The sequence below is a fragment of the Bombyx mandarina genome, chromosome 23 (genome assembly GCF_030267445.1).
Source record: "Bombyx mandarina strain Sakado chromosome 23, ASM3026744v2".
In the NCBI taxonomy this organism is placed as follows: Eukaryota; Metazoa; Arthropoda; class Insecta; order Lepidoptera; family Bombycidae; genus Bombyx; species Bombyx mandarina.
In genome coordinates, this window is record NC_143229.1 from 386,603 (window position 1) to 410,229 (window position 23,627).

General features: G+C 45.1%; 3 protein-coding genes across 5 annotated transcripts in view; 2 read left to right on the top strand and 1 right to left on the bottom strand.

Annotated features, from left to right (window-relative positions):
- Positions 1–16,593, top strand: LOC114251972 (uncharacterized). The gene is made up of 13 exons (XM_028186427.2): positions 1–110; positions 188–368; positions 6,654–6,852; positions 7,663–7,993; positions 8,850–9,004; positions 13,529–13,753; positions 13,833–14,061; positions 14,129–14,256; positions 14,377–14,667; positions 15,010–15,198; positions 15,271–15,382; positions 15,448–15,725; positions 16,368–16,593. Exons 1-13 carry the CDS (start codon positions 38–40, stop codon positions 16,497–16,499), a joined length of 2,523 nt encoding a protein of 840 aa, XP_028042228.2. The 5' UTR covers positions 1–37; the 3' UTR covers positions 16,500–16,593.
- The window catches only part of LOC114251980 (uncharacterized), a 26,682-nt gene continuing 10,997 nt past the window's right edge, over positions 7,943–23,627 (bottom strand). Inside the window, exon 13 of one of the 2 annotated variants that reach the window (XM_089737724.1) lies at positions 7,943–8,071. In XM_089737724.1, the coding sequence (XP_089593850.1) occupies positions 8,034–8,071 (38 nt within the window). In that variant the 3' untranslated portion in view covers positions 7,943–8,033. Of the gene's footprint in view, positions 8,072–16,905; positions 16,964–23,627 lie in introns of those variants that run through there. The other variant, XM_089737726.1, reaches the window with a different exon arrangement.
- The window catches only part of LOC114251973 (uncharacterized), a 16,038-nt gene continuing 9,247 nt past the window's right edge, over positions 16,837–23,627 (top strand). Inside the window, exons 1-2 of one of the 2 annotated variants that reach the window (XM_089737728.1) lie at positions 16,837–16,973; positions 18,791–18,888. In XM_089737728.1, the coding sequence (XP_089593854.1) occupies positions 16,868–16,973; positions 18,791–18,888 (204 nt within the window). In that variant the 5' untranslated portion in view covers positions 16,837–16,867. The remainder of the gene's footprint in view (positions 16,974–18,790; positions 18,889–23,627) is intronic. The other variant, XM_089737727.1, reaches the window with a different exon arrangement.

The following is a 23,627-nucleotide window of genomic DNA, read 5'->3' on the forward strand; positions in this document are numbered from 1 at the left end:
TTGAGGATATTGCATACGATTACCATTTACCACTAAAATGTCTCTATTTCCAGCGTATAGTCAAGATTGCGCAAAACTAACTGAAACAAAAATATCGAACATTGATGAGCGTAAGATGAATAAAATGCAATCTATATTATTTTAATAATATTGTTGACGAAAGGCTATAACGCGTTATCACCTGCAGGGGAAGTATCGCCGGCTGGTGAGGAACAGCTGCTCGCTAGTGATAACTCCACCGACGAGTATCCAGCTCCACTACAACCACCACTCCAGAATGATCTTACATCTCCTGACTTTTATCTCGATACCAAGTTCGACCCCGGTAACCTGCGAGTCTCAACCTTGTACTATCCCGGCCGACCTGAGTAAGTGTTTTTAATTTCATTTTCACACTGTCCACATCTCGATGAACTGTAATTAGAAAGTTGATTTTACTTCAAGCTTTGAAATATTATTCACTGATGGGAAAATTATGCTCGAATGTTTTTTTTTGTACCTATTTACTGGTAGCGTAAGGGCTATTCCAGCTTCTCATTTACAGGCAGGTGAGCTCATGGACTCAACCTGAGAGAATTTGCTAACACTAACCTTAGCAATAGCAGTGCTTTGTAGAATCTACCACCGCATCGGAATCACAAAATGTTGTCCTAAATGAATCTTTTCTTGAACCTCAGCCTAGAATAGCATCACCTCATCTCTTCCCTTGGGAGTTGTAAAAAGGTGATTATGGTATTCAGTTTTTTTTTTTTTTTTTTTTTCTCTTATGTTTTAATGTCTCTTAGCAATCTGTTTTTCTCTAGTTAACAATGAGCTATTCCTCTGGCTGAATTTATTCTTAATAGATATATAAACAGAATCAGATGTCCAGTAACACCTTCATCTTTTATTGTTAGATTTAATTTCTGTTCTGTAAGGTAGGTATACTGTGCCTCCTTAATCTAGTAAACTGCACTGCTCCTGTGCCTCCTAGGTCCGACGCCAATTTATTGACGTGTGTCGATAACCTGGCTTGGTATTTTTTGCTGTAAGCTACTATTTCCTCTTTTACTGTGGGAATATTTAGATCCATTTGTATGATCTTGTTGCTTATGTAATGCGGTATTCTTAGCATTGTTCTGAAAGTTTTATTTTGAAACCTTTCCAGGATCTCGACGTTGCTATTGCTGGCAGTTCCTCAAAGCTGTATGCCATATGTCCATATTGGCTTTAAGATGGTTTTGTAAATTAAAATTTTACTTGTTGGCGAAAGCTGGGATTTCCCTCCAGTCAACCAGTATATATTTCTTAGCCTTATGTCTAATTGTTTTCGCTTAGACCAGATGTGCTTTTTCCATGTCAGTCTTCGATCCAGATGTATGCCAAGATATTTTGCATCTTCTGCTTGATGTATGTTTTCGTTATGTAAGCTTACAGGAGGACAGGTTTGTTTCCTGAGGCTGAATGTAACGTGGGATGATTTGCTTTGGTTTACTTTAACGCGCCACATATTAAACCATTTCTGAAGGTCATCTAGATGTGATTGTAAGTTTTCAGAAGCTGTTGTAGGGTCGTCATGAACAGACATTATAGCTGTATCATCTGCGTATGTTGCAATGATAGTGTTTCTGTTGGTTGGTAAGTCTGCTGTATAGATGAGGTACAGGACAGGGCCGAGTATGCTGCCTTGTGGCACACCAGAAGTAATCTCATGCATCTGTGATGATTCTTGGTTATGTTTAATCTCAAAGCATCGTCTATTAAGATATGACTTAATAATAGCGTAATAGCTGTGTGGCAACATTTTTTTCAATTTGAATAACAGTCCATCGTGCCACACCTTGTCAAATGCCTGCCCGATATCGAGAAAGGCAGCTGAGCAGTACTGTTTATTTTCAAGTGTTCCACTTATGACATCCACAAGGCGATGAATCTGTTCAATTGTTCCGTGCTTTTCACGAAAGCCAAATTGATGTGCGGGAAGGACACTCGGCAGATGTTTCTTCATCCTGTTAAGAATGACTCTTTCGAAAATTTTACCAATGACTGGAAGGAGGCTTATTGGCCTATAAGAACCTGCATCGTGAGGTGGTTTTCCAGGCTTTGGCACCATCACCACTTGGGCTATTTTCCATTGACTAGGAAAGCACTCCAGTCTAATGCATGCATTAAAGATGATAGTCATGAATGTTATGCCTTTTTTGGGAAGATGTTTAAGCATAGTTGCATCGACTTCATCATAACCTGGCGATTTTCCTTCTTTCAGGTTCTTAATTTCATTAGTTACTTCCGTCGGACTTGTGTACATTAGCGGTAGGCACATCTGCAGTGGAGAATTCAGATAGTTCAAAACTTCATCGTCGTGCGTTAAGTTTAATCCCGGGAAAGGCTTAAATACTAATTTGAGGTGCTCTGCGAAAGTTGAGGCCTTCTCAAAATCAGATCTGGCCCAGCTTCCAGTAGGAGCTCTAATAGGTGGTACATGCATTTTCGGTCTTTTCATTTTCCTAGTAGCCTTCCATAGAGAATAGTTGGTGTCTGGACTTGGCTTTAAATTTCTTAAGAACGATTGTAGCTCGTCTTCTTTCATTGCTTTAGTTAGATATTTTAATTCCTCAGAAGCTTTATTAAAAGCTCTCTTATCAGCAGGATAGCCAGTGTTATGCCATATTTTGCGCAGATTCCGCCTCCTAGATACCATATCCTTGATATGTTTGGGGTAATGGTGCAAAACCACAGATGGGAATTTTCTTAGCGGCGTAGATCTGCCTAGTGCCTCGTGAATAAGTTAATTTAGATTTTCTACAGCATTCTCAACATCTCCAGTGGATTTCAAAGGGATGTTTAAATTCAGATTATTGTTGATGTACTCTTGGTAGGTTTCCCAATTGGTATTCTTGTTATATGGTTTAGGTGGATAATCATTTAACAAGATAGTAGAGTTTATGTTAAGAATCACTGGAGTGTGATCGGAGGATAGATCAGTACAAGATTTGACGCTCAGCTGCGTTTGGGGCACGTTCTTGGTGATAAAGAAGTCAAGTAAATCCGGCGTTTTCTTTCGATCAGTCGGCCAGTAGGTTGGCTCACCTTGAGATAAGCAATATAAAGAAAGTTCTATAGTCGTCTGGAATAGCTGCCTGCCTCGTGGTAGAGTCAACCTTGAGCCCCAGTAGGTGTGTTTAGCGTTCCAATCGCCGCCACAGACAAATCTACTCCCCAGACTTAAGAAGTAATCCTTGAAGTCATCAGCATTAATATTGTGTCTTGGAGGACAGTATATAGCAGATAGAGTTGTTTCAGTATTTTTGCCTTGTATTCTGATAGATGTAGCCTGTATTTTTTCAGTACTGTATTCTTCTAGCGGGTGGTGTTTAATGCTTTTTTTAATTATAACTGCTGTTCCACCGTGGGAGTTGCCAGAGGGGTGATTTGTAGAATGAACAACATAATCTTTTATTCTAATGTGAGTTCTATGAGTAAATCTCGTTTCAGAAATAAGTGCTACATCTATTTTTTCTGTCCTTAGGAAGATTTCTAATTCTAGGCACCTGTCTGACAACCCATTGGCATTCCAAGTAACTACACGTAAATTATTGATCATTTGGGCACTAGGCGGGATATTAATTGAATCATCCGATTCATCATGCTGTCTATCATGTTAGTCATGATGGTTTGAAATTTGTTAAACATGCTGTCTATGAGCTTATTCAATTCGCTGCTGTCAATCAAGTGGGATTCAGTCTGTTGTTTATTATTATTGGAGTTCACTGCATCTGCATAAGTTTTAAATATGTTTTTGGTATATTCTGCTTTGCTGGGATTTTTCTTATTTGGTTGCGAGGCTGGGGTATCTTTAATTACATTTTTGGGATTAATTTTTAAAATTTGTTGTTTATATTGTTTGTATTTGATACAGCCTTTGTAACTTGCAGGATGTTTCTCTTGGCAGTTAACGCATGTTGCTTCAGTATCTGGTGTCTTTTTACAGCTTACAGTGGGATGATCTTCTCCACACTTAACACATCTATGTGGTCTATAACATTGATTTTTGCTATGACCAAACCTCTGACATCTCTTACACTGTAGAATCTCTGTTGTTTTGTAAGGAGCTTCAAAAGATACTTTCATATTGTTTAATCTGTTTACCTTAAATACCTCTTTGTTATTATGTTTAGGTTCAAGGTCAATATAGAACAACGGCAAGTCTTGTTTAGTAGTTTTATGTCGTACATTAACAATATTTCTGACTTCATGGCCTAGATCTCTTAATTCAGATTTGATAGCTTCCATGTCCTCAGTTGAGTGAAGCCCACGGAGAACGACTCTGTAAGCCCTTTCGCTTTTGAGCTTATATGTATAATGACTGATGTTGTTTGTAATAAAATTGTCTCTGATCTTCTTGTACATTTCTATATCTCTTGGTAAGATTTTTACTACATGTCCTGACCTCAAAGTGGTCATAGTATATGTCATTGGGTCGTCATTCGTAATTTTGTTCAGTATGTCCTTGAGGGTTTTTATGTATGCCACACCCGTAACAAATATAGGTTCGGGCTTAGGTATTTTTGGTTTAGGATCGCTTCCGTCTTCATCGAGTATCTCTAATGTTTCAAATTGATTATGGGTAGGTATCGGGTATGTGGTTTTCTGTAACTTATTACTGTTTCCTTTTAAATCTGAGTGCGATTCAGTTCTCTTCCTTTTTATTAGAGGAACCTGGTCACTCTGCCATGTACTATGTTCAAGGTCTTTAGTTGTGGTTAGGAATAGCGTAGGTTCTTGTTCTTTATTTATGGCACTTAGTGAGTTACTTCGTGTTCTTTCAAACATGCTGCGGTGAAAAGTTTGTTGTACCATATTAGGTAATTTTGTTTTATTCATAGGGTTGATTCCATATCCATCAGATCGCAAAGTTGTGCCCCCCCCAGAATACGAGGGGCTGCCTGAGTTAGACTCAGGGAGGGATTCTCCGGTATTACCGGTACCCTCCTGGGGTAGTTTGTTTTTCAAATTTGCATTCATTTGGTTTCTTTTTTCTTCCTACTACTCTAGACGTTTTAGAGATTATTTAGATCCCCAGGCTTGCTATAGCCTCTTCCAACCAATTGCTTGGCAGGTTGTATGGTTATACCGCCATTGCTCGGTCGCCATTGCCTCGTTTGTTATCTAGCAGGGAGTACCACGGAAACCGATTGGTTTCCGCCGCCATCCGGCGCGCGCAGGTGAGGTTGACTGTAGGGTCGGTGGAGGTGTTGTTACCGTTCTCCCCTAACTCCCCTTGGTATTCAGTACAGAAGAAAAGAAATTAATTCTAAGGACTGATGGTAAATGGCCAAAAATATCCCTGGAAATGCACCGTGAATACAATAAAAGAAAATAATAGAAATTTAGAGCAGTTAAATATATTTTTAGACATCTCTAAAGGAGAGAAAAGCAGAAATATATTTAGAATATTTTATTCCTTGATAATTTTCACTAAATTTATTATTTTTTTATTGCTTAAATGCGTGGATGAGCTTACAGACCACCTGGTGTTAAGTGGTTACTGGAGCGCATAGAAATCTGCAACCTAAATGCCGCTACCCACCTTGAGACACGAGTTCTAAGGTCTCAGTATAGTTACAACAGCTGCCCCACCCTTCAAACCAAAACGCATTACTGCTTCACGGCACAAATAGACAAGGTGGTGGTACCTAACCGTGCAGACTCACAAGAGGTCATACTGCCAGTAGTTACGCAAATTATAATTTTGCGGGTTTGATTTTTATTACACGATGCTATTCCTTCACCGTACAAGTTAATCGCGAACATTTTATTAAGTACGTATTTCATAAGAAAAATTGGTATCCGCCTGCGGGATTCGAGCACTGTTGCATCGCTAGATACGATTGCACCGGATGTCTTTTCCGTTAGGCCACGACAACTTGATTAATACTAATACTAACACGACATTAATACTTCATAAATGCTAGGTAGACTTGAAAAGTTCTTTATGCAAATAGTGAAATGTAAAGTACACAATGATAACATATGGATGTTATAGAGGGGAGCAAGTCATAATTAAACAAGATGAATGTTGAGAAAATGTATTTTTGTATGAATAACCATAAAAATAACCCCTTAAACTAAAAATTGTCATTCATTACACTATTTATTTAACAAGGTCTAATAAGGTCTGATAAAATTTGTCTGCTCTTAACATTCTATTCGTAGTCTTCAGTTTACCTGTGATCATGAAGCTGGCAACAACACTGAAATATGGGGAACTCATTAAACATGAAAATCATGGTAAAGACCTGTTAAAGAATAGTGTGTGTAATGTAGGTATCCACAAAGTGTGCAACAATTTGTAAAAATGTGCTTCAGAATTCCAAATTTAGTTTTGATTGGGCAGCAGGGCAAGGAAAAACATTTGACTTTACTGTACCCTTGGCATTTTTTGTGACGTCATAAGCAACAGTGATCTTCCACCATGTCAAAACTCAATAGATATGTGACTAAATCACGCTATGCTTTGTTTGGTATAATATTTTCTAATGGTATTGTTGCTTTTGCTTAGTGTGTAGTAATTGAAGCTAGCAGTAGAAGTAACACTAATAACATTATGACTTTGTAGTCATCTGGTTATTTCCGGCATATGATCATTTATCTGTATTACTTATTAATTTCAGGTACAAGGCCATAGGTAGAGTAGTGGGTAAAAAACGCAAGCGTCGAAAAAGTGAGGAGCGCTCATTCCGCTACTGGGAGGTGAACATCCCAGTAGCGGACCTCAGCGCTGAGCTGGCTGCTAGGGAGCGGGCTCTCACTCAACAACTAGAAAAACAACCCAACGACGTCGCCCTGTGGCTCAGGTTTATCGACTTTCAGGTTAGTGTCATTAATCCAAAGTACATTCTAAGATCACACATTATATCTGAAAATTTTCCAGGTCTTGTCTGGGTATTGTCACTTTTTTATTTCTATTCTACCAGCCCACAGATGTCCACTGCTGGACATAGGCCTCCCTCAAGCTTTCTCAGAGCAGCTCCGCTTCCTGGTTGCAAAAACACAGACTAGACTTGTCGCTGCCGACCGTCGTGCCTATGATGCTCGGCAGTGACGAGTCTTGGCAGACGATACTCGACTTCTACGATTCCACCATCTCGCAAAAGAAGGCTGCGGAACAGGAGAGGGAGAGCTCTTCTTCCCTCTTGGCGCCGCCGGGGGTCGGAGGAGGGCGTTCGTCCAACTCCGACCCTGTGAGGAAGCAGTCTCTGGGTCACGGGGCCTGGTAGGGCTGCCGTACCGCGAGGACCAGTGTCGTTGGTCGTCGACGACCCGTTATCGCGGGTGTTGACCGCGGGGACCTCCTCTACTCTGACCGGGTTCTGGCCCGGGCGGAGATCTGACATCGGGTGTGAAAGTGCAGGGGAGTCGTTTGATGCGATAGAGCCTTAAAAATATTCTCGGGTCCGCGATCTGCTCTATAGATTATCGAGTCCCATATATTCCGTGGGCCCCCTAGGCGCGGGAACCTCGCAGGAAGTTCAGCCCCCGACCCGAAAAAAAAAAGATCCTATCTCTCAACTTGAACACCAAAAACCAAAGACGACGAGAAAGAAGGGCCAAGTTTTATTAAAGTTCATTAGTTTAGTATTGTATTGTATAAAAAGATAGTTTGAAAGGAAATATCTCCAGGAAGCTTGGCGAGGCCCCGAGGCAGCCCTGCGGGCGGCCGAGCGCGGCGCGGCGGAGTGCGGGGAGGGGGAGGCGGGGCGCGCGGTGCGGGCGGCCCGGCACCGCGCCCGCGCCGCGCACCTCGACACGCACCAGCTGCTGCGCGTGCTGCAGCAGGACGCGCACGACAGCGCGGCGCGGGCGGGGCCGCAGCGGCTGGAGGCGTGGGTGCGCCTGCTGCAGGCGGCGGGGGCGCGGGGGGGCGCGGCGCGGGGGGCGCGGCACCTGCAGGAGGCGCTGGACCGGCTGCGGCCGCTGCCCCCCGCCTACCCGCACCTGCTCTACGTGTACGGTGAGTCCCGTGCACTCCTATACAGGACCAGCTCCGGTAGTCACTGTGCGCCGGGTGGTCGGGAGCTCGTCGACCCATCTAAGCAAAAAAAAAAGAACCACTATTCGTAACAGCTTTCACACATTGAAGGGGTCTGGAGGACCCCACTGAGAACACTGTCAAAAAGTTATTTGATCAGTACCAATATTTCTACAGCAACGGGGTTGTGTGCCTATCTACATAATGAGCAACAAGCTATTGAACAAAATCGCATATCAAATATTCAAACGTAAACAAACTATGATAAGAACTTGAATTTGTGAAATCTTAAATCTAAAATACGAAAAGGCTTAAAAAAATATGCAGAACCGCCGGCGCCGGCCTCCTGCTACAGCCTGCACTCTTACAGCATCACAATTGTGCCACAAAGCGAACTCTGGGTGTGAACTTGTTTTTCAACTAGGAAGCTTAGTAAAAGAGCAGCAATCACTTGGAATCCTTAAACCAAGAGTTACAATTTACAATTACACTCACAATTTGTCTCTTTAAAAATCGGCAGGTGGCGAGCTCCGCCGCCCGCGTCCGTTAGCGCGTTGCCGCACACTTGTCGGCCGATGGTACCGTCACTAATTTTGAATCAGTTATAAGTAGCCAATGTTGACAAAACATGCTTTAAGTCGAATCCTAATTAAGACTTAGCCCAGGTACCTCTCAACGTGAATTAAAGTTATTATTCAATAATAATTAATCACGTTTGAATCACCTGGTATCGAGACGACATATAGTTGTATTGGTATACAAATAGTAGAAATGGATATCAAAACCACCATCCGCGATCGGTCGGCACATATTTTTAAGTCAGGTGGTCATTGATTAGGGTCATATTTGAGCGACGCCGGTCTGTGGGAGCAGCTGGTGCTACTGATGGAGCTGGTCGCCGCTATGAACTTCCCCCCTGCCGGATTTCCCCCTCCGCCGGATCCCGACAGAGATGCGGCTCTTGAAAAGCAACTCCACGAATTTGAGGATAAGGTATGTTATTCTATTTTATTAAAAATGAGTTGCGAATATAACCGTTACCGTGACGTCAACGAGCGACGCGTCCTCGGGGCGGGGCGCGGGACCGGCCACAATCGATTTTCACTATTGAACTACGAATAATAAAACTATAGAAAGTAATTACGCTTCAAAAATGGTTCCATGTAAATAGCTACCACGGAGGGCGTGGCATAAAATAGTTACCGAACGGCGCGCCAGTTCGCTGTGGCACTCGTTGCGACAACTGTTTAGTCTTTCCCTTACGAAAAAACAAAACACTAGTGTATCAGTAAAAAAAAAAACATATATTACAAAAAAAAAACAGGCAGTTGAGCACACAAATTTGTAGGGCGTGGTTGTACGGCCGATCTGACCCTCCCTCTGTAGGCTACCCTCCTGAATTCCGGCAGCCAACGGACGTGGGTTGACCCGCTGAAGCACCACGCCTGGACTCCTGGAGGTCTCCTGGGCTAGCTAGATCACCAGGGTGCGGGTTACTGTGCGGAGATGACCTTTTCAGCACAGACGCAGATTATCAAGCGAAGCAAGAAGCGTGAAAGGCAGCAAGGCATGAACCCTGGAAGCGATAAGCCCAATTGCACAAATTGGTTTATCTACCTTCCGATCTGGTTGACCAACGAGAACTCGAGCAAGGTACCCACATCTTGTGGCGAGATTATCGTGGCAGTGGTCAACCAGAACGGAGTAAATGCACAATAAAACAAGTGAAGTATAGCTGTACATGATTAGCAAAAAAAAATAAAAAAAGAAGTAATGCGTTAAAAAATAATAATACGCCATTTCCAACTCACCCTAAAAGCGGGGTCGAATCCGGTTATTTTAATAGCGTTAATAATAAGCACATCACACGATGTGCTGTACTAAATATGTTTTTTTTTTAATAAATTATTTGTAGGTAAGTCGTCTGGTTTGAAAATGAACTTTAACTGAACTCGAATTCAAACGTAAGACTAACAAGGAAGTCTAGTGACGACTGCCGGCGGCCGCGCAGTGTCTGCGCCAGCCGAACCTACGTCTCGAGGGGAGGTGGGAACTATTGTTCTCACCTCAGCGGTACAATCGATAAAATAACTGCTTTGAACATAAATACTTTTGTTTTAAGGTTTTTTTTATGTTTTTTTATTTTGCAGACGATTTCAGTTGTAACATTACGTTACATCGTGTCGTGCGGTCGTGTTGCGTCAGTTTTCGGTTGACCAGATAATTATTATTTTGCGCTTTTTAATTTTGCAAGTATGCAATCGTGTGTCGTGAAATGGTGTAAAAGCCATACAGATATGAAAAACAGTGCAATTAGCTTTCATAAGTAATTCAACAAACATCGTAAAATTTCATACTATTGATGATGGAGAGTGTTATGCAATATGTACGATTACTTTTTCTATGCAGTAGTAGTTCTTTATACTGCTCAGATAAAACATAAGCTTTATTTAAGTAACAAGTATGATATTATGCAGCGATAACAAATGATTTTATTACTGTAGATTTCCGACAAATGAAATTCAACGTAAAAATGGATAGCCGCAGTACGGTTGGAAAAGAATGAAACAAATTGGACGCATTCTTACTGGTGGTAGGACCTATTGTGAGTCCTCGCGGGTAGGTACCACCACGCTGCCTGTTTCTGCCGTGAAGCAGTAATGCGTTTCGGTTTGAAGGGCGGGGCAGCCGTTGTAACTATACTGAGACCTTTGAACTTATATCTCAAGGTGGGTGACGTGGTTTACGTTGTAGATACGTACGTGGGCTCCAGTAACGACTTAACACCAGGTGGGCTGTAAGTTCGTCTACTCATCTAAGCAATAAAAAAAAACAAAAAAAAGCATTGCAAAAATAGCGGTCGGCAGGCTGTCCGAAGCCCGCCTAGATGGCGCCGGTTAGTGGGTTACCGTACGGAATACCCCGCTGGGCCAGAACCAGCGTGGGTCGAGGATAGCCGGCCTTCCATCACCCGGATGCTCTTGCGTAAAACGCGTGCAGAGCAGCTTGCACGTCGTCTTAGGCCTCCCTCGCCGGTCCCCAGACCGACATGTGAGGGGGACCCGAAATACTTAGAGGGCCAGGGCTTGGGCGAGATCCGCCTGGACCCGCTTGACGGCGGCGGGATTGTGCGTCTCTCACGCGCCCCGCCGCCTCCTTCTACGAGGTGGTGCACTTGCAGAAGTCGAGCATCGCCTTCCACGACTCGTCGTCGCCGAGCATCGATGCCACAACACTCGTTTCCTATTTTTGCGACGAGGACTCGGCGCCACCCCTCCAATGCGGGGCAGGCGATGAGCGTATGCTCTGTCGTGTCCAAGTCGCAACCGCAATGGTGGCACTCTGCCGTCGGCTCGGCTGTGATCCGGTGCTCACCGAAACAACCATGCCCAGTGAGCATCTACGTGACCCGGAAATTGAGGCGTCCTCTGTCACGATTCACCCAATCCACAAGGACCGGGCGAATCGCCTCGACGGTCCTACGACCAGCCGAAGGATCAGCCAGCCGTCTGGACCATGACTCCAGTACGGACCGCCGAGATTGGGCCCTCCGCGCTCTGACCACACTGGGGCTGGGACGCGCCACGCCCCGGGCACGAATGTATATAAAGGTATATAAATACTGTCTGCGATGACATTCAAAGGGATTCTGAACGCATGCATTCTAAGGACTTGTTCCGCAGAGTGAAGCTGTTGGCCAAAGAGTACAAGCTGAAAACCTGGACTATTGAGGACGACCGTGGTAACCTCATCATTGACAGGCAGGCTGCGCTAGACAGATGGAGGAGATGCAGCGAACAGCTATATTGCGAAAAAGGCTGTAATGATATCGAAGAAAGGGTGGACTATAACCAATATGAGCCAGATATCCTTCTTCAAGAAGTTGAGGCAGCAATCAATAGGCTAAAGCAAAAAGCATGCGGGAGGAACAGCGTAACCGCTCTAATGTTAAAGAGCCTAGGCTCGGATGGTACCAAGATTTTACACTCCATTTGCCAGAAAGTATGGCGACTGGCCAGTGGCCTGAAGACTGGACGGAATCAATATTAATTCCTCTCCATAAAAAAGGCTCCACGCGCAAATGTGAGAACTACAGGACTCTACTATCTACTATTATCTCCATAATCTCGCATGCCAGTAAAATTCTCCTCCATATTATCAATAAAAGACTGGAGAGTTTTACCAGTAGGCAAATCGCAAAAGAGCAAGCGGGTTTTGTTAAGGGTCGAGGAACCAGAGAGCAGATCTTAAACATGAGGCAGTTGATCGAAAAGGCAAGGGAGTTCAACGTCCCGCTGGCTCTCTGCTTCATTGACTACGTCTAGGCTTTTGACTGCATCAACTGGAAGAAAATGTTCGACGTGATGCAAGAAATGGGAATACCGGACCACCTCGTCTCCCTTGTTCACTCTATATATGGATGGAATTACGAGAGTCAGAATGGACAATGAGTTTTCCCATCCATTTAAGCCCGAACGTGGAGTCAGACAGGGGTGTATTCTCTCCCCACAACTCTTCAACCTCATCGGTGAACACATTATGAGGCTCGTTCTGGAGAACTGGGAGGGGGGTGTTCGTGTAGGAGGCCACCGAATTAATAATCTTCGTTTCGCTGATGATACCACTATAATCGGTACCTCGGAGCGAGAGCTGCATGAGCTTCTGAGGAGAGTGGAAGTCGTTAGCAAATATTACGGACTTTGCATCAACCGATCCAAAACGAAATTGATGTTTGTCGATAGAGCTGGCACAATGACAAGTACTCACGAACTGCGTGACCTGGACGTGGAGCAGGAATTTGTGTACTTGGGGTCATTAATATCCAGTGACGGTGATTGTGACAGGGAGGTGGTCAGGAGGGTCCAGATGTCAAAATCAGCCGTGAAGCGATTGGAGAAGATTTGAAGAAATCGCAGCATAAACAAAAAAAACTAAGATAAAGCTCATGAGAACCCTTATCTTCTCCATATTCTTGTACGTTTCTGAGACGTGGACCCTCAAGGGCCGTACCTGATCGAGAATTGACGCATTTGAAATGTGGTGTTGGCGCAAAATGTTGGGCGTATGATGGACGGAGCGCCGAACAAATGTGTCAATTCTCGAGGAGCTAAACGTCAAGACCCGTCTATCTACAATCTGTATGTAGCGTCTCCTCAAGTACTTCAGACGCGTGGCCCGACAAAATCCTGAGAACTTGGAAAAATTTATAGTTGTAGGTCACGTGGAAGGAAAGAGAAGTCGAGGAAGATTGCCAACCAGGTGGACGGACATTATCAAGGAGGCCACAAACACCAGCGTCCCGGGCGCCATTAAGCAGGCCGAATGCAGGCAACATTGGAGGAAGCTGGTGGAAAAACTGGACCAGGGTGGTCACGACCCTCAGTAATGAGGAAACGACAAAGAAGAAGAAGGAGAAATAAAGATTCTAAATATTTTGAAACTTTTTGATTTCTGCCATTTTAATTTTGTTATTAGTAAATATCGTATCAAGTTTAATTACATAATTTGTAAATATAGGTCATGGGCAGTGGCTTACCGCAGCACGTGGTGTGGGCCCGCATCGAGCGAGCGCGCGGCGCCGCCCACTGGCGCCCCCCCGCCGCGCCCCCCGCCCTCCCGCTGGGCGCGGACGCCGACCCTCAGCGCTACCCGGTGGCGGCCGACGTGGCAGCCCTGCTGCTGCCCGTGGCCGATCCGCAGCATTCCTTCATGCTCTGCGTCAACCTCTTGCGACTGGCCAAGGTACGTGCGCGACGACGCGACACCTTGTCTTGCGACGCGAGACGAGGCGGCGGCGTCACGCGGACTGTGCCGGCTGCAGGTGCCGCTGCTCCCCGGCGCAGAGTACGTGGAGCGCGCGTGCGGGCCCGCGGGGCTCGCGGCGGAGGAGAGCGGGGGCGCGGGGCGGGGCGGCGCCGAGAGCCTGCTGCCCGCCCTCCGCGCCGCGCGCCGCCTGCCCCCGCACCACCCCGCGCGCCGCCGTGCCGCGCACGCGCCCGACCTTGTGCGGCTGCTGCTGGACCCGCCGCACTACTTCACCGACGACGCCGGTGAGTGACCTGCCCCCGCGCCCCGCGGCACCCTCACACCTCCCGTGACCTCTTCGCGTATCCTCAGGCTACCTGAGCTGGGTGAATTCTCTGTGGGAGGCGTGCCTGTCCTGGACGAGCGGCTCCCGGCGACTGGCGCTGCTGTGCTGGAGGCTGCGTTGGATGCACTCCCTGATGCTGCTTCTCGACCCGGAGGTTATTTCTTCGTCAAAAAATCTATGAAATTTTCGAAGCACGGATTGAGCACGTATATTCCGAAAAGTTCAGCAGTCTAAACGAACTTTAGATATTGAACGTGGAGGGTGCGGCTCACAGACGGAGAGCGGCGCGGCGGAGTGCGGGCGCATGCGGCGCGAGGCCCGCGGCGTGCTGGCGCGCTGGGCCGGCGAGCACGCGCTGCCCTACGTGCTGCTGGCGGCGCTGGAGCCGCGCTACGGGCCGCGCGCGCTGCGGGCCGCGCTGGCCCCCGCCTGCCCCCCCGCCGTGCGCCTGTACGCCGCGAGGGGGGCCGGCGGGGGGGCGCGGGGTGCCGTGTGCGCCGCGGTGCTCGGCCGGAGGGAGCCGTGCGATCCCGACGCGACCACCTTGCAACTCGCTTATGAACACGTAACTTTCGAATAAAATATGAATTTCCCCTTTTTATTTTTCTTATTTTCTTTTGAAGTGTAGCAAATTTGGACCCCGTCGTGTTTTATACATCTTTACAAATCAACAAAGAATGTTGAAGGAAAAGCTAACGAACACTCCGCATGAATTCCGGTGTGCGGGGAGGGGGGCGGGCTCGCCGAGCCGCGTGGGTCCGCGGGCCGCTGCTGGGCGCGGGCGTCCGTCGCAAGCAGCTTGGTCATGTTTCAATAGTTGCATCGGTCCCACATCCACACGGCCGGGGGTTTGAGTTTGTCACACGTAGACTGGCCGGTCCATAACGTGCCGCGTCCAATGTTTCAGTGCGCCGAGCGGTGTGCTGAGCTAGAGAAGCGCTGGACGGAGGAGGGGTGCGAGGAGCGGCACGGAGCGGAGTGTGCGCTGCTGCCGTGCGAGGGGGCGGAATGGGGGGCGGCGCGGGTCAGCCTCGCCTCCCCCGCCCAGCGCCGCGACATCCTGCGGGACGTCTTGCACTACTCTGCTTTGCCTAATGTTGGTATATTAGGCTGTTTATACTGGTGCTGTTACCGTGCGCTCAGTAGTTCAATTGTCTTGTCGTTACAGAAGAGCGCCTCGTTCTCGCGGTACTGCGAGCAGACGGCGTGCGCGCTGGCGGCCGGCGGGGCGGCGGGGCAGCTCGCGCCGCTGTTCCCGCACAACGTCTACATCCAGCTCGGTGAGGCCGCGCTCCCTCGCCGCCCCGCCTCACCCAGCGCTCCCCTCACGCGCGGCCTGTTGCAGCGGCTCGCGGGGCCGGCGCGGCGCTGTCCGTCCCCCGCCCGGTGACGTCACACGCGGCCGCCCTGGCGCGCGCCCTGCCCGCCCTGCTGGCCGCGCTGCGCTCGCGCTGGGAGCCGCCGGACGCCGAGCGCGCGTACCGGGCGTGCGGCGCGGGGGGCGCGGGGGGCGCGGGGGGCGCGGCGCTCAGCGTGTGCCGGCTGGAGGCGGCGCCGCACTGCGCCCGCCCGCGCACCGCCCGCGCGCTGCTGGCCGCGCTGGACCTGCTCCCCGCACACAAGGTGAGTGCGAAGAGGAGAACACTAAGCCGCCACCCACCTTGATTTATGAGTTCTAAAATCTCAGTTTACACAGTAACTACAACGGCTGCTCCACCCTTCAAACCGAAACGCATTACTGCTTCACGGCAGAAACAGGCAGGTGGTGGTGGTACCTACCCGTGCGGACTCGCAAGTTGTTCTACCGCCAATAAAAATTGTTAGATCCCCTGGATTCACCCTCGGTGCCTCTCGAGCACCGGTCACCGTCCTCGTCGATTATGACGAAGAGTTCGACGAGCGAACTAACCCATAGACACAGCCCCTGAATTTGTCGCCGGATCTTTTCATGGGTTTGCGATTTCGATTCGTTATTTGATTCTGCGAAGCACTGCTCTTCTTAGGGCTAGTGTTAGCAATTATCTCAGGTTGAGGTAGCGAGCAATGTCCAGCAGTGGACTGCCGCAGGCTGATTATGATGATATGATGAGGCCGCGAGCTCACCTACTCGTCCCCGTGTAGTTGTCCCCTTAGCTACCAACGAATAGGTAAGAAAAATAAAAACACGTGGGTACGAGGTGCGAGTGCGAGTGCGAGTTGCTAGTGTGAGGTGCGAGTGCGAGTGCGGGCGCGTGGCGCGATGCTGAGGCGGCGCGACTGTGGCAGTGGGTGTACGTGCGCGGCGCGGCGTGGGGCGGCGCGGCGGTGTCGGAGCTGGCGGACGCGCTGCTGCACCGGGAGCTGCGGCTGCACACGCTGCTGGCCGAGCTGCAGCAGGGCCCCGCCGACTCCACCTAAACCTCTACCAGCCGACCGGCTGTCATTACATCTTGTATTCAATCAATGTTACATTAATATAGTTGGTAAAATAAATAAAATGAATCTAAAAAAACGTGACTTCTTAATTATTTGGAAGTTATTGTTTTATACATAGCATATTACACAAGCACCATTTCAATAGATCGCGGACCGACATTACATTCTTCTTGTCGCTCGCGAGGTGCCGCGCTGACAGCGCGCGGTTGACATGACGGCTGTCAGTGTCAGTTCTCGATCTGCTCGACACACAGTCTCGAGTCGTTCCTCTGTCCGTCAGAAAATATTCTTAGTAACAAAGTGGCGCGGTGGAACGCAGAGTCGGTCGCGAAGGAGTCCCAGCTTCAGCGATGCGCTACGTCACCGCGCTGCTATCTGCCGCGCTGTCTGTCGCGCTATCTGCCGCGCTGTCTGCCGCGCTATCTGCCGCCCAGTCGCACGCGTATCTATATACAAGTGCGATTCAATTACCAACCTTACAGTATACACGTAAAGTAGCACATTTAATAATATTTATTTACTACTACTTATTATCATTTTCCGTATTTACAAAGTTGTACCGACAGTTACTGTTTCTCCCTATTAAATTTGTAATCCTAGAATAAACTAAAATGTGATATATTCATTTGGTATAAAGTGTTGTAAAATAATATATAAGGTTGGGGAAAAGTTTCTTCGCATTTTTTAAGAAAATTCACAATATTTATTAACATAGTTTATTTACATTTTACTAAAGTATGTAGGTACCATTTTGTTCGATATCTTTTTGCCATCTTGTAGGTAGGCACATGATCCCATTGCTATAGAAACTTTTGGGCTTCTGATCAAAATACCGCGACAATTGGTTTTGACAGTCCTCTCGTGACGTTAACCTGACACTGCCTAAAGAATTCTCAAGAGACCGAAACAGGTGGAAATCTGAAGGTGCAAGGTCAGGAATATACGGCGGATGCATTAACACCTCCCAGCCAAGCTCTCTTAATTTTTGCTGAGTGGCTAAAGATGTGTGAGGTCTAGCGTTATCATGATGACAAACCACACCCCTTCTGTTGATTAATTCCGCCCGCTTTCTCTCAACTTCTTGCTTTAATCTCACCAGTTGTTCGCAGTAGAGTTCAGAATCGATGGTCCTGTCTGATGGTAACAGCTCATAATGAATAATGTCCTTCCAATCCCACCACACACACAGCATCACCTTGTTGCGAGTTAACTCGGGTTTCGCCACAGTCTGTGAAGCCTGACCGGCCTTTGACCACGACCTTTTTCAGACGTTCTTGTCGTACGTGAACCCCTATTCATCACCAGTTATCAGCTTCTTCAAAAATTTTTCGGTTTCATTACGTCGTAATAAAGAATCACAAATGAGTACACGGTTTCATTAGGTTTCTTTTAGTGAGCTCGTGAGACATCCAAATATCGAGTTTTTTTGTGTACCCAGTTTTTTTCAAATGCGCCAAAACTGTTTTGTGGTCCTTTTTTCTTTTTCCCCAACCTATTATATTTACGGAGCCAGATTATTACCCGAGCACATTAAATACCTAAACCTTCGCAACAGCGCCTGGCCGCGCTCGGGCGGCAGCGCGCGACCTTCTGGTGTCAGCGGCCAGTAAAGGCGATACATTAGCAAATCAAATAATTTTCGAGAACTTTATAAGAAACAAAGAGGTGGCAGGTAGATGAGCTCACGGCCCGTCTGCTCTTTATTATCGGACCCATTGTTATAAAAAGTTAATGTTATTAGTAGTAAGGCGTACTGTGGGCCCGTGCGGGTACATGCCCCTATCCTGCGTAGTCCTACCACGAGGCCGTCATACGTTTGGAATTGAAGGGTGGTACAACCTACATAATTATTATACTTAATAAACGAATATTTAAAAAAAAATGGTCACACTAAAGCCTTCGTCAAACAGAACGCGTACTTAGCGCGGCGTCAGTTTAGCGCTCTGACGCGCGCTAAGTACGCGTTCTGTTTGACGAAGGCTTTAATCTCCCAAATACTAATAGAAAAAAAAAGTTCACAAAGAAGCGAACGATAGTTAACAACAGTTTTTCGTTTGCACATTTAAATACTTATCGGCGCGGCGTCAGTTTAGCGCTCTGACGCGCGCTAAGTACGCGTTCTGTTTGACGAAGGCTTTAATCTCCCAAATGCTAATAGAAAAAAAAAGTTCACAAAGAAGCGAACGATAGTTAACAACAGTTTTTCGTTTGCACATTTAAATACTTATACATAGATCATTAGCCGCGCCACGTGACACCTGACCCGGTCACAGGTGCAGGAGGAAACGTAACCAGCAAGGAAGGCGCCGAGCCGGAGCCCGCAGGAGACCAGCTCGACGCCGACGACGAGGGGGACTCCGCTTCTTTTGCGGTAACCACTACTCTTATGGGCCACCATTCGGTAATTCGATTAACATGGGTAATTAGGAAATTTATTTCCAAGACTGCCGTCACGCTTACAGAATATGTTAGAACTTCTCGTGAACGATCTATTATTTCCGACTTGCCCTGAGTCGAGAATAATAGATCGTCCGCCGGAACGAAGATTCTTTTTATTAAAAAGGTATCCTGTTATTAACGTTTCATTACTATTATAGGATATAATATAGGGTACAAAATCGTGAATCATAAATAATCGAAAAATATGTAATCAAACATTGAGGTAATCCCACTGAAGTAGGAAACCTATGGAAATGAAACGTCAACAAAAAAAATCGTGCCACTGTGACGTCATCTGGCCACAAAACATGGCGATTTTAGTGCTGCCCAGAAGATTTTAATGTTAGTAGGTTTTATCGATAAACGTTCTTGGCTCATTTTATTTTAAATATTGTTGAGTGAATGTATTTGTAGAATTTATACTTTAATAGGAAGTAAGTATATTGTTATGTGCAAAGATGATGTGATTTAGATATTATTTGAAATCTAAGATGAGTTCGTGCTTCAAATTTGCCAAGTAAACGATATGACGATTTTTAAAATTTGCTACACTGATTTTATAAAGTTGTCGTTTGCCGCAAAACATAAAGATATGGCGTAGTACAGTGCCATCTGCCCATTTCTAGCATGCTGAATGTTATCGTATTTTGAGTACGTGTTTTTCTTAGACTATTACAATCTATTTTAATTGTTTTTCTGACTCTAAAGTCCGTAGCACACTACCGCAGCGCACCTCAAGGAAGGTACACTGCACCATTTGAATCACTCTCACTTGAGAGTGATTCAAATTTTAAACTTATCAAGGAACCGCCTGATAAAAAAAAACACCTACAGAACATTTATTCGTTACTAAAATTACAAACGTCATTCCTTGTGACTTCCTCTCTAAAATCACTTAATTATTAAATATTTAACGGGTTGACAATAGTGTTATAAAACTATTTTATTTAAATAGTTCCGACGACTTTCTTGAGATCCTATAAAATATGTTTTAATTATTATTTTTATATGTTTTAAGCATGATAAAATAAAAATTTTTATATAAGCAATCATATTAAATCGATATCAAAGTCAATAAATAATGTACAACCCAAAACAGGCGGCCGAACTGACGTGACAATGACATTTGGCGCGCTAAACATGGCGGATTTTCGGCCTCATTAGACGGAGACGTGGACATTTACGTATATTCATGTTTCATTTTATGTACGCACTGAAATACTGTTATATTGTTTTCCTGCGAGTTAAAGTGCTGAGTAAGAACGAGATAGATATATGTTTATGTATGTGCCTTCAAAATGGGTGCTATTTATACAAGCAATTGTACGTATAGAAGAATATGTCGTGTCCCTACTATATAGGTCTATGGGTAATCCACTCATGCGTCATGTCAAGTGTCATAAATCGCAATTATTGCCGTCTCATCGATACTCGCACTCCTGCCCGTGTGTACGCGCCCTGGTGTACGTACATCAAGGTAACCTTTGACGTCTGTTAGTTTTATATTCATAGTGAGGTGACCTGCTTAAATACATCGATTAAAGTGAATGAATCGATACGGACTTAAAACACAATAATATGTGAATGTTAAAAATCATCAGGCGAATTCCTGTCCCATTATTATTTTTTCTTTCGTAAATTTAAAGAGCAAATTAAAACAAGTACATAATTTAACAAAAATATTGCATTTATTCAGTTGAACTATCAGAACTGTTATTGCCTGTATATATATATATATATATATGTAATATACCTGCAAATTATAGTACATTATGTCGAAGAGAAATGTGTTTTTATGCATTCGTTCTCTGAATTTCTTTAGTGACACAATGGCAACTCCTTTGTTTTGTATCAAAACGGCAGAGTTTATTCAAAATAATATTTGCACGTGTTGTTATCAACAACGTGTTAAAAATTTTCATTGAAATAAGAATAGATCCCGAAAAGTTACAAAGTGTTAATTTCCGCCGTTCTCGCTAACTTGCTGCGGCGATATGTGCTGTAAACACTTACATCGAACATTCGATTAGTGTTTTTCTTTCATTTTTATTACTAAACCACAAAATGACAAAACTAAATACACTATCGATAACGCTTATCGACAACAATAATGTGTATCACTATGCCTGTCCATAAGGCTCGTGAATGGAAGAGAGAGCGAATTATTCGCTTCACTGCTCCGATTTTTTATGACCCAAACTGCACGGACAAAATAATTCTACTATAGTGTAAGAAAAAAGTATAGATCATATTTATTGAATCACGTGACAGTAAACGTCAGCATGTCCTCTAAGTCATGTCTATATATTTCTTAATTTTATGAAAAATTATAATATGGAGTGAAATTAAATGAAAATCATTAATTTGGGACATTAATCAACTGGGATGAAATAAAATAAAATGAGATGAGATGATATGGGATGAAAATACATAAACTCAGTAAAATGATGGTCATTCACTGAGATTTTTTCAGTGGACTTTTTGGAGGATCTCGAGAAGTTACGTCCAGGGGCTTTGTTTCATTTTCCCACAATTGTGCACTTTCACAGATATTAAACAGTTAATAAACCATCGTTATTACACATTTAAACCCGAAGAAACACTAAAGAGACAATAAAACAAAATCACAACTGTACTCATCGCGTTCCCGCCAAAAAGTCTGACTTTTTCATAAAACAGAAAGAACAGATTATCTACATACTTGATATTGTTTATAGTATTTACAATGATTTGTCACGTTAATACAATTAGTGGCCAATCGACCATTAAATTTTCATTTCCTATCAAATTTTGTTTTTTCTTTAACTAATTAATATAATTAAAGCAGAGGAGAACCAGTCAAGGAAATTGGAGTTACCTCTTATCACTTTCACAGGTACATTATCAGTAATAATTTTGTCTAAGATTTTATGAAACTTGCCCACGGCTATCTAAGTTCTAACATCTAAGTTCATAAAAGATTGCTTCCAATCAATTTTCGAAAGTTCCTCTTTTTTTCCCTACCTATTCTAGTTATCTCGAGGGGTTATTCTATATTCACTGAGCTAGTAGGTGAGCTCACGGGGCTCAAACCGGAGTGTTGCTAACACTGACCCTAGCAAGAGCAGTGCTTCGCATAATCTACCACCGGATCGGGAACGCGACCCACTGAGAAGATTCGGCGAGAAACTCAGTGGATTGTGCCTATGTGTTAATTTAGGTACTCGTCGAGCTCTTCGTCACAAGGGACGGGTTCGGCGAGGACGGTGACCGGTGCTTGAGGTACCTAAAAGCACCATTAATGGATCGGGAGGATCTGTAATGACGTGTTTAGGGTGACGTCGACTGTTTACCATTCGGTCCACCGGATCGAGTCTGTAATTACTGGCAGCCACGACAAGAGGGTTTTCATGTCGTGCCGCCTTCTCAAAGTGGCGCAATGATACCGACTGTAGATAATTACTGACCGAGTCAAGCTATAGGTCATCATAGAGATCCACGTTCCTTAGGAACCATGGTGCTCCGACGACTATCCTGCAAAAACGGGATTGAATGACTAGAAGGGATTTAAAGTTGGTGCGCCGCGTGAGTCGTGAGCGAACACTACACTTGCATAGGTCATGACGGGGCGTAAACAAGTTTTGTAGTGTCACCTTATTACGAAGAAGTTCCTCGTTAATAATAGAAGAGTCGCTTTTATGGAAAAGCAATATACGAGGAGGATCAAAAAGTAGTGAGAACGACATACTCCTTGGTTAGAAAAAAAAAATACTTGCAGGCATAGCTCGGATACATATTTGTAATATAAATAAAGAAAAAAATCTTCGATTCTCTTTTGTTTTTTTCTGAATGTAGTCATTTGTTTGCTTCGTGTTGGAACGTGTTATTAAATACCTCTGCTTAAAAAAGTTAACGACGCAGGATATTAATTGCGATTTGGAGGCAACATTAGGAGAGTCTGCTCTGCCGTATTCCACTGTCGCAAGGTGGGCTTCTCCGATCCGATACTTAATACAAGAAACGGGCATTTCATATGGAAGTATTCAATCCCTATGAGTAAAGTCTCCGCAAGATAGGTGCCCAGAATGTTAACCGACAGTCGGAAACAAAATTGACTTGATATTTCGAAGACATTGTTGGACAAGTTTTAAGAAGATTCTGAAAACTTTTTGTCTCGTTTCTCAACAATGGACGAAACATTGGTCCATCATTTTGATCCAGAGACGAGACAAAACAGCAAACTTCGCAATGGAAACAGCCATCATCACCGACCCCGAAGAAGTTTCGTGCCGTGGCATCGGCTGGCAAGGTTATGGCCTCAATGGTTTGGGACTCAGAAGGGATATTGTTGATTGATTACTTGGAGCGTGGAATCACTATTACAGGCCAATATTATGGAGCTTTAATTTCCAAGTTGAAGAATGCCATCAAAGAGAAAAGGAGAGGGAAACTTTGAAGGGTCGTGCTTTTTCATCACGACAACGCACCCGCGCACAGGTCCAACCCCTCTTATTCACCAGATCTGGTGCCTAGCGATTTTTATCTGTACCCAAAATGAAAGAATACTTAAGGAGAAACAGGTACAAAGACGATAACGAGGTGATGATGGATGCCGTGGAGAGCTTTTTGCAGAACCAAGATAAAACTTTTTTTTTGAAAGGGATTGAAGCCTTCGTGGCTTTGAAGTCGTCG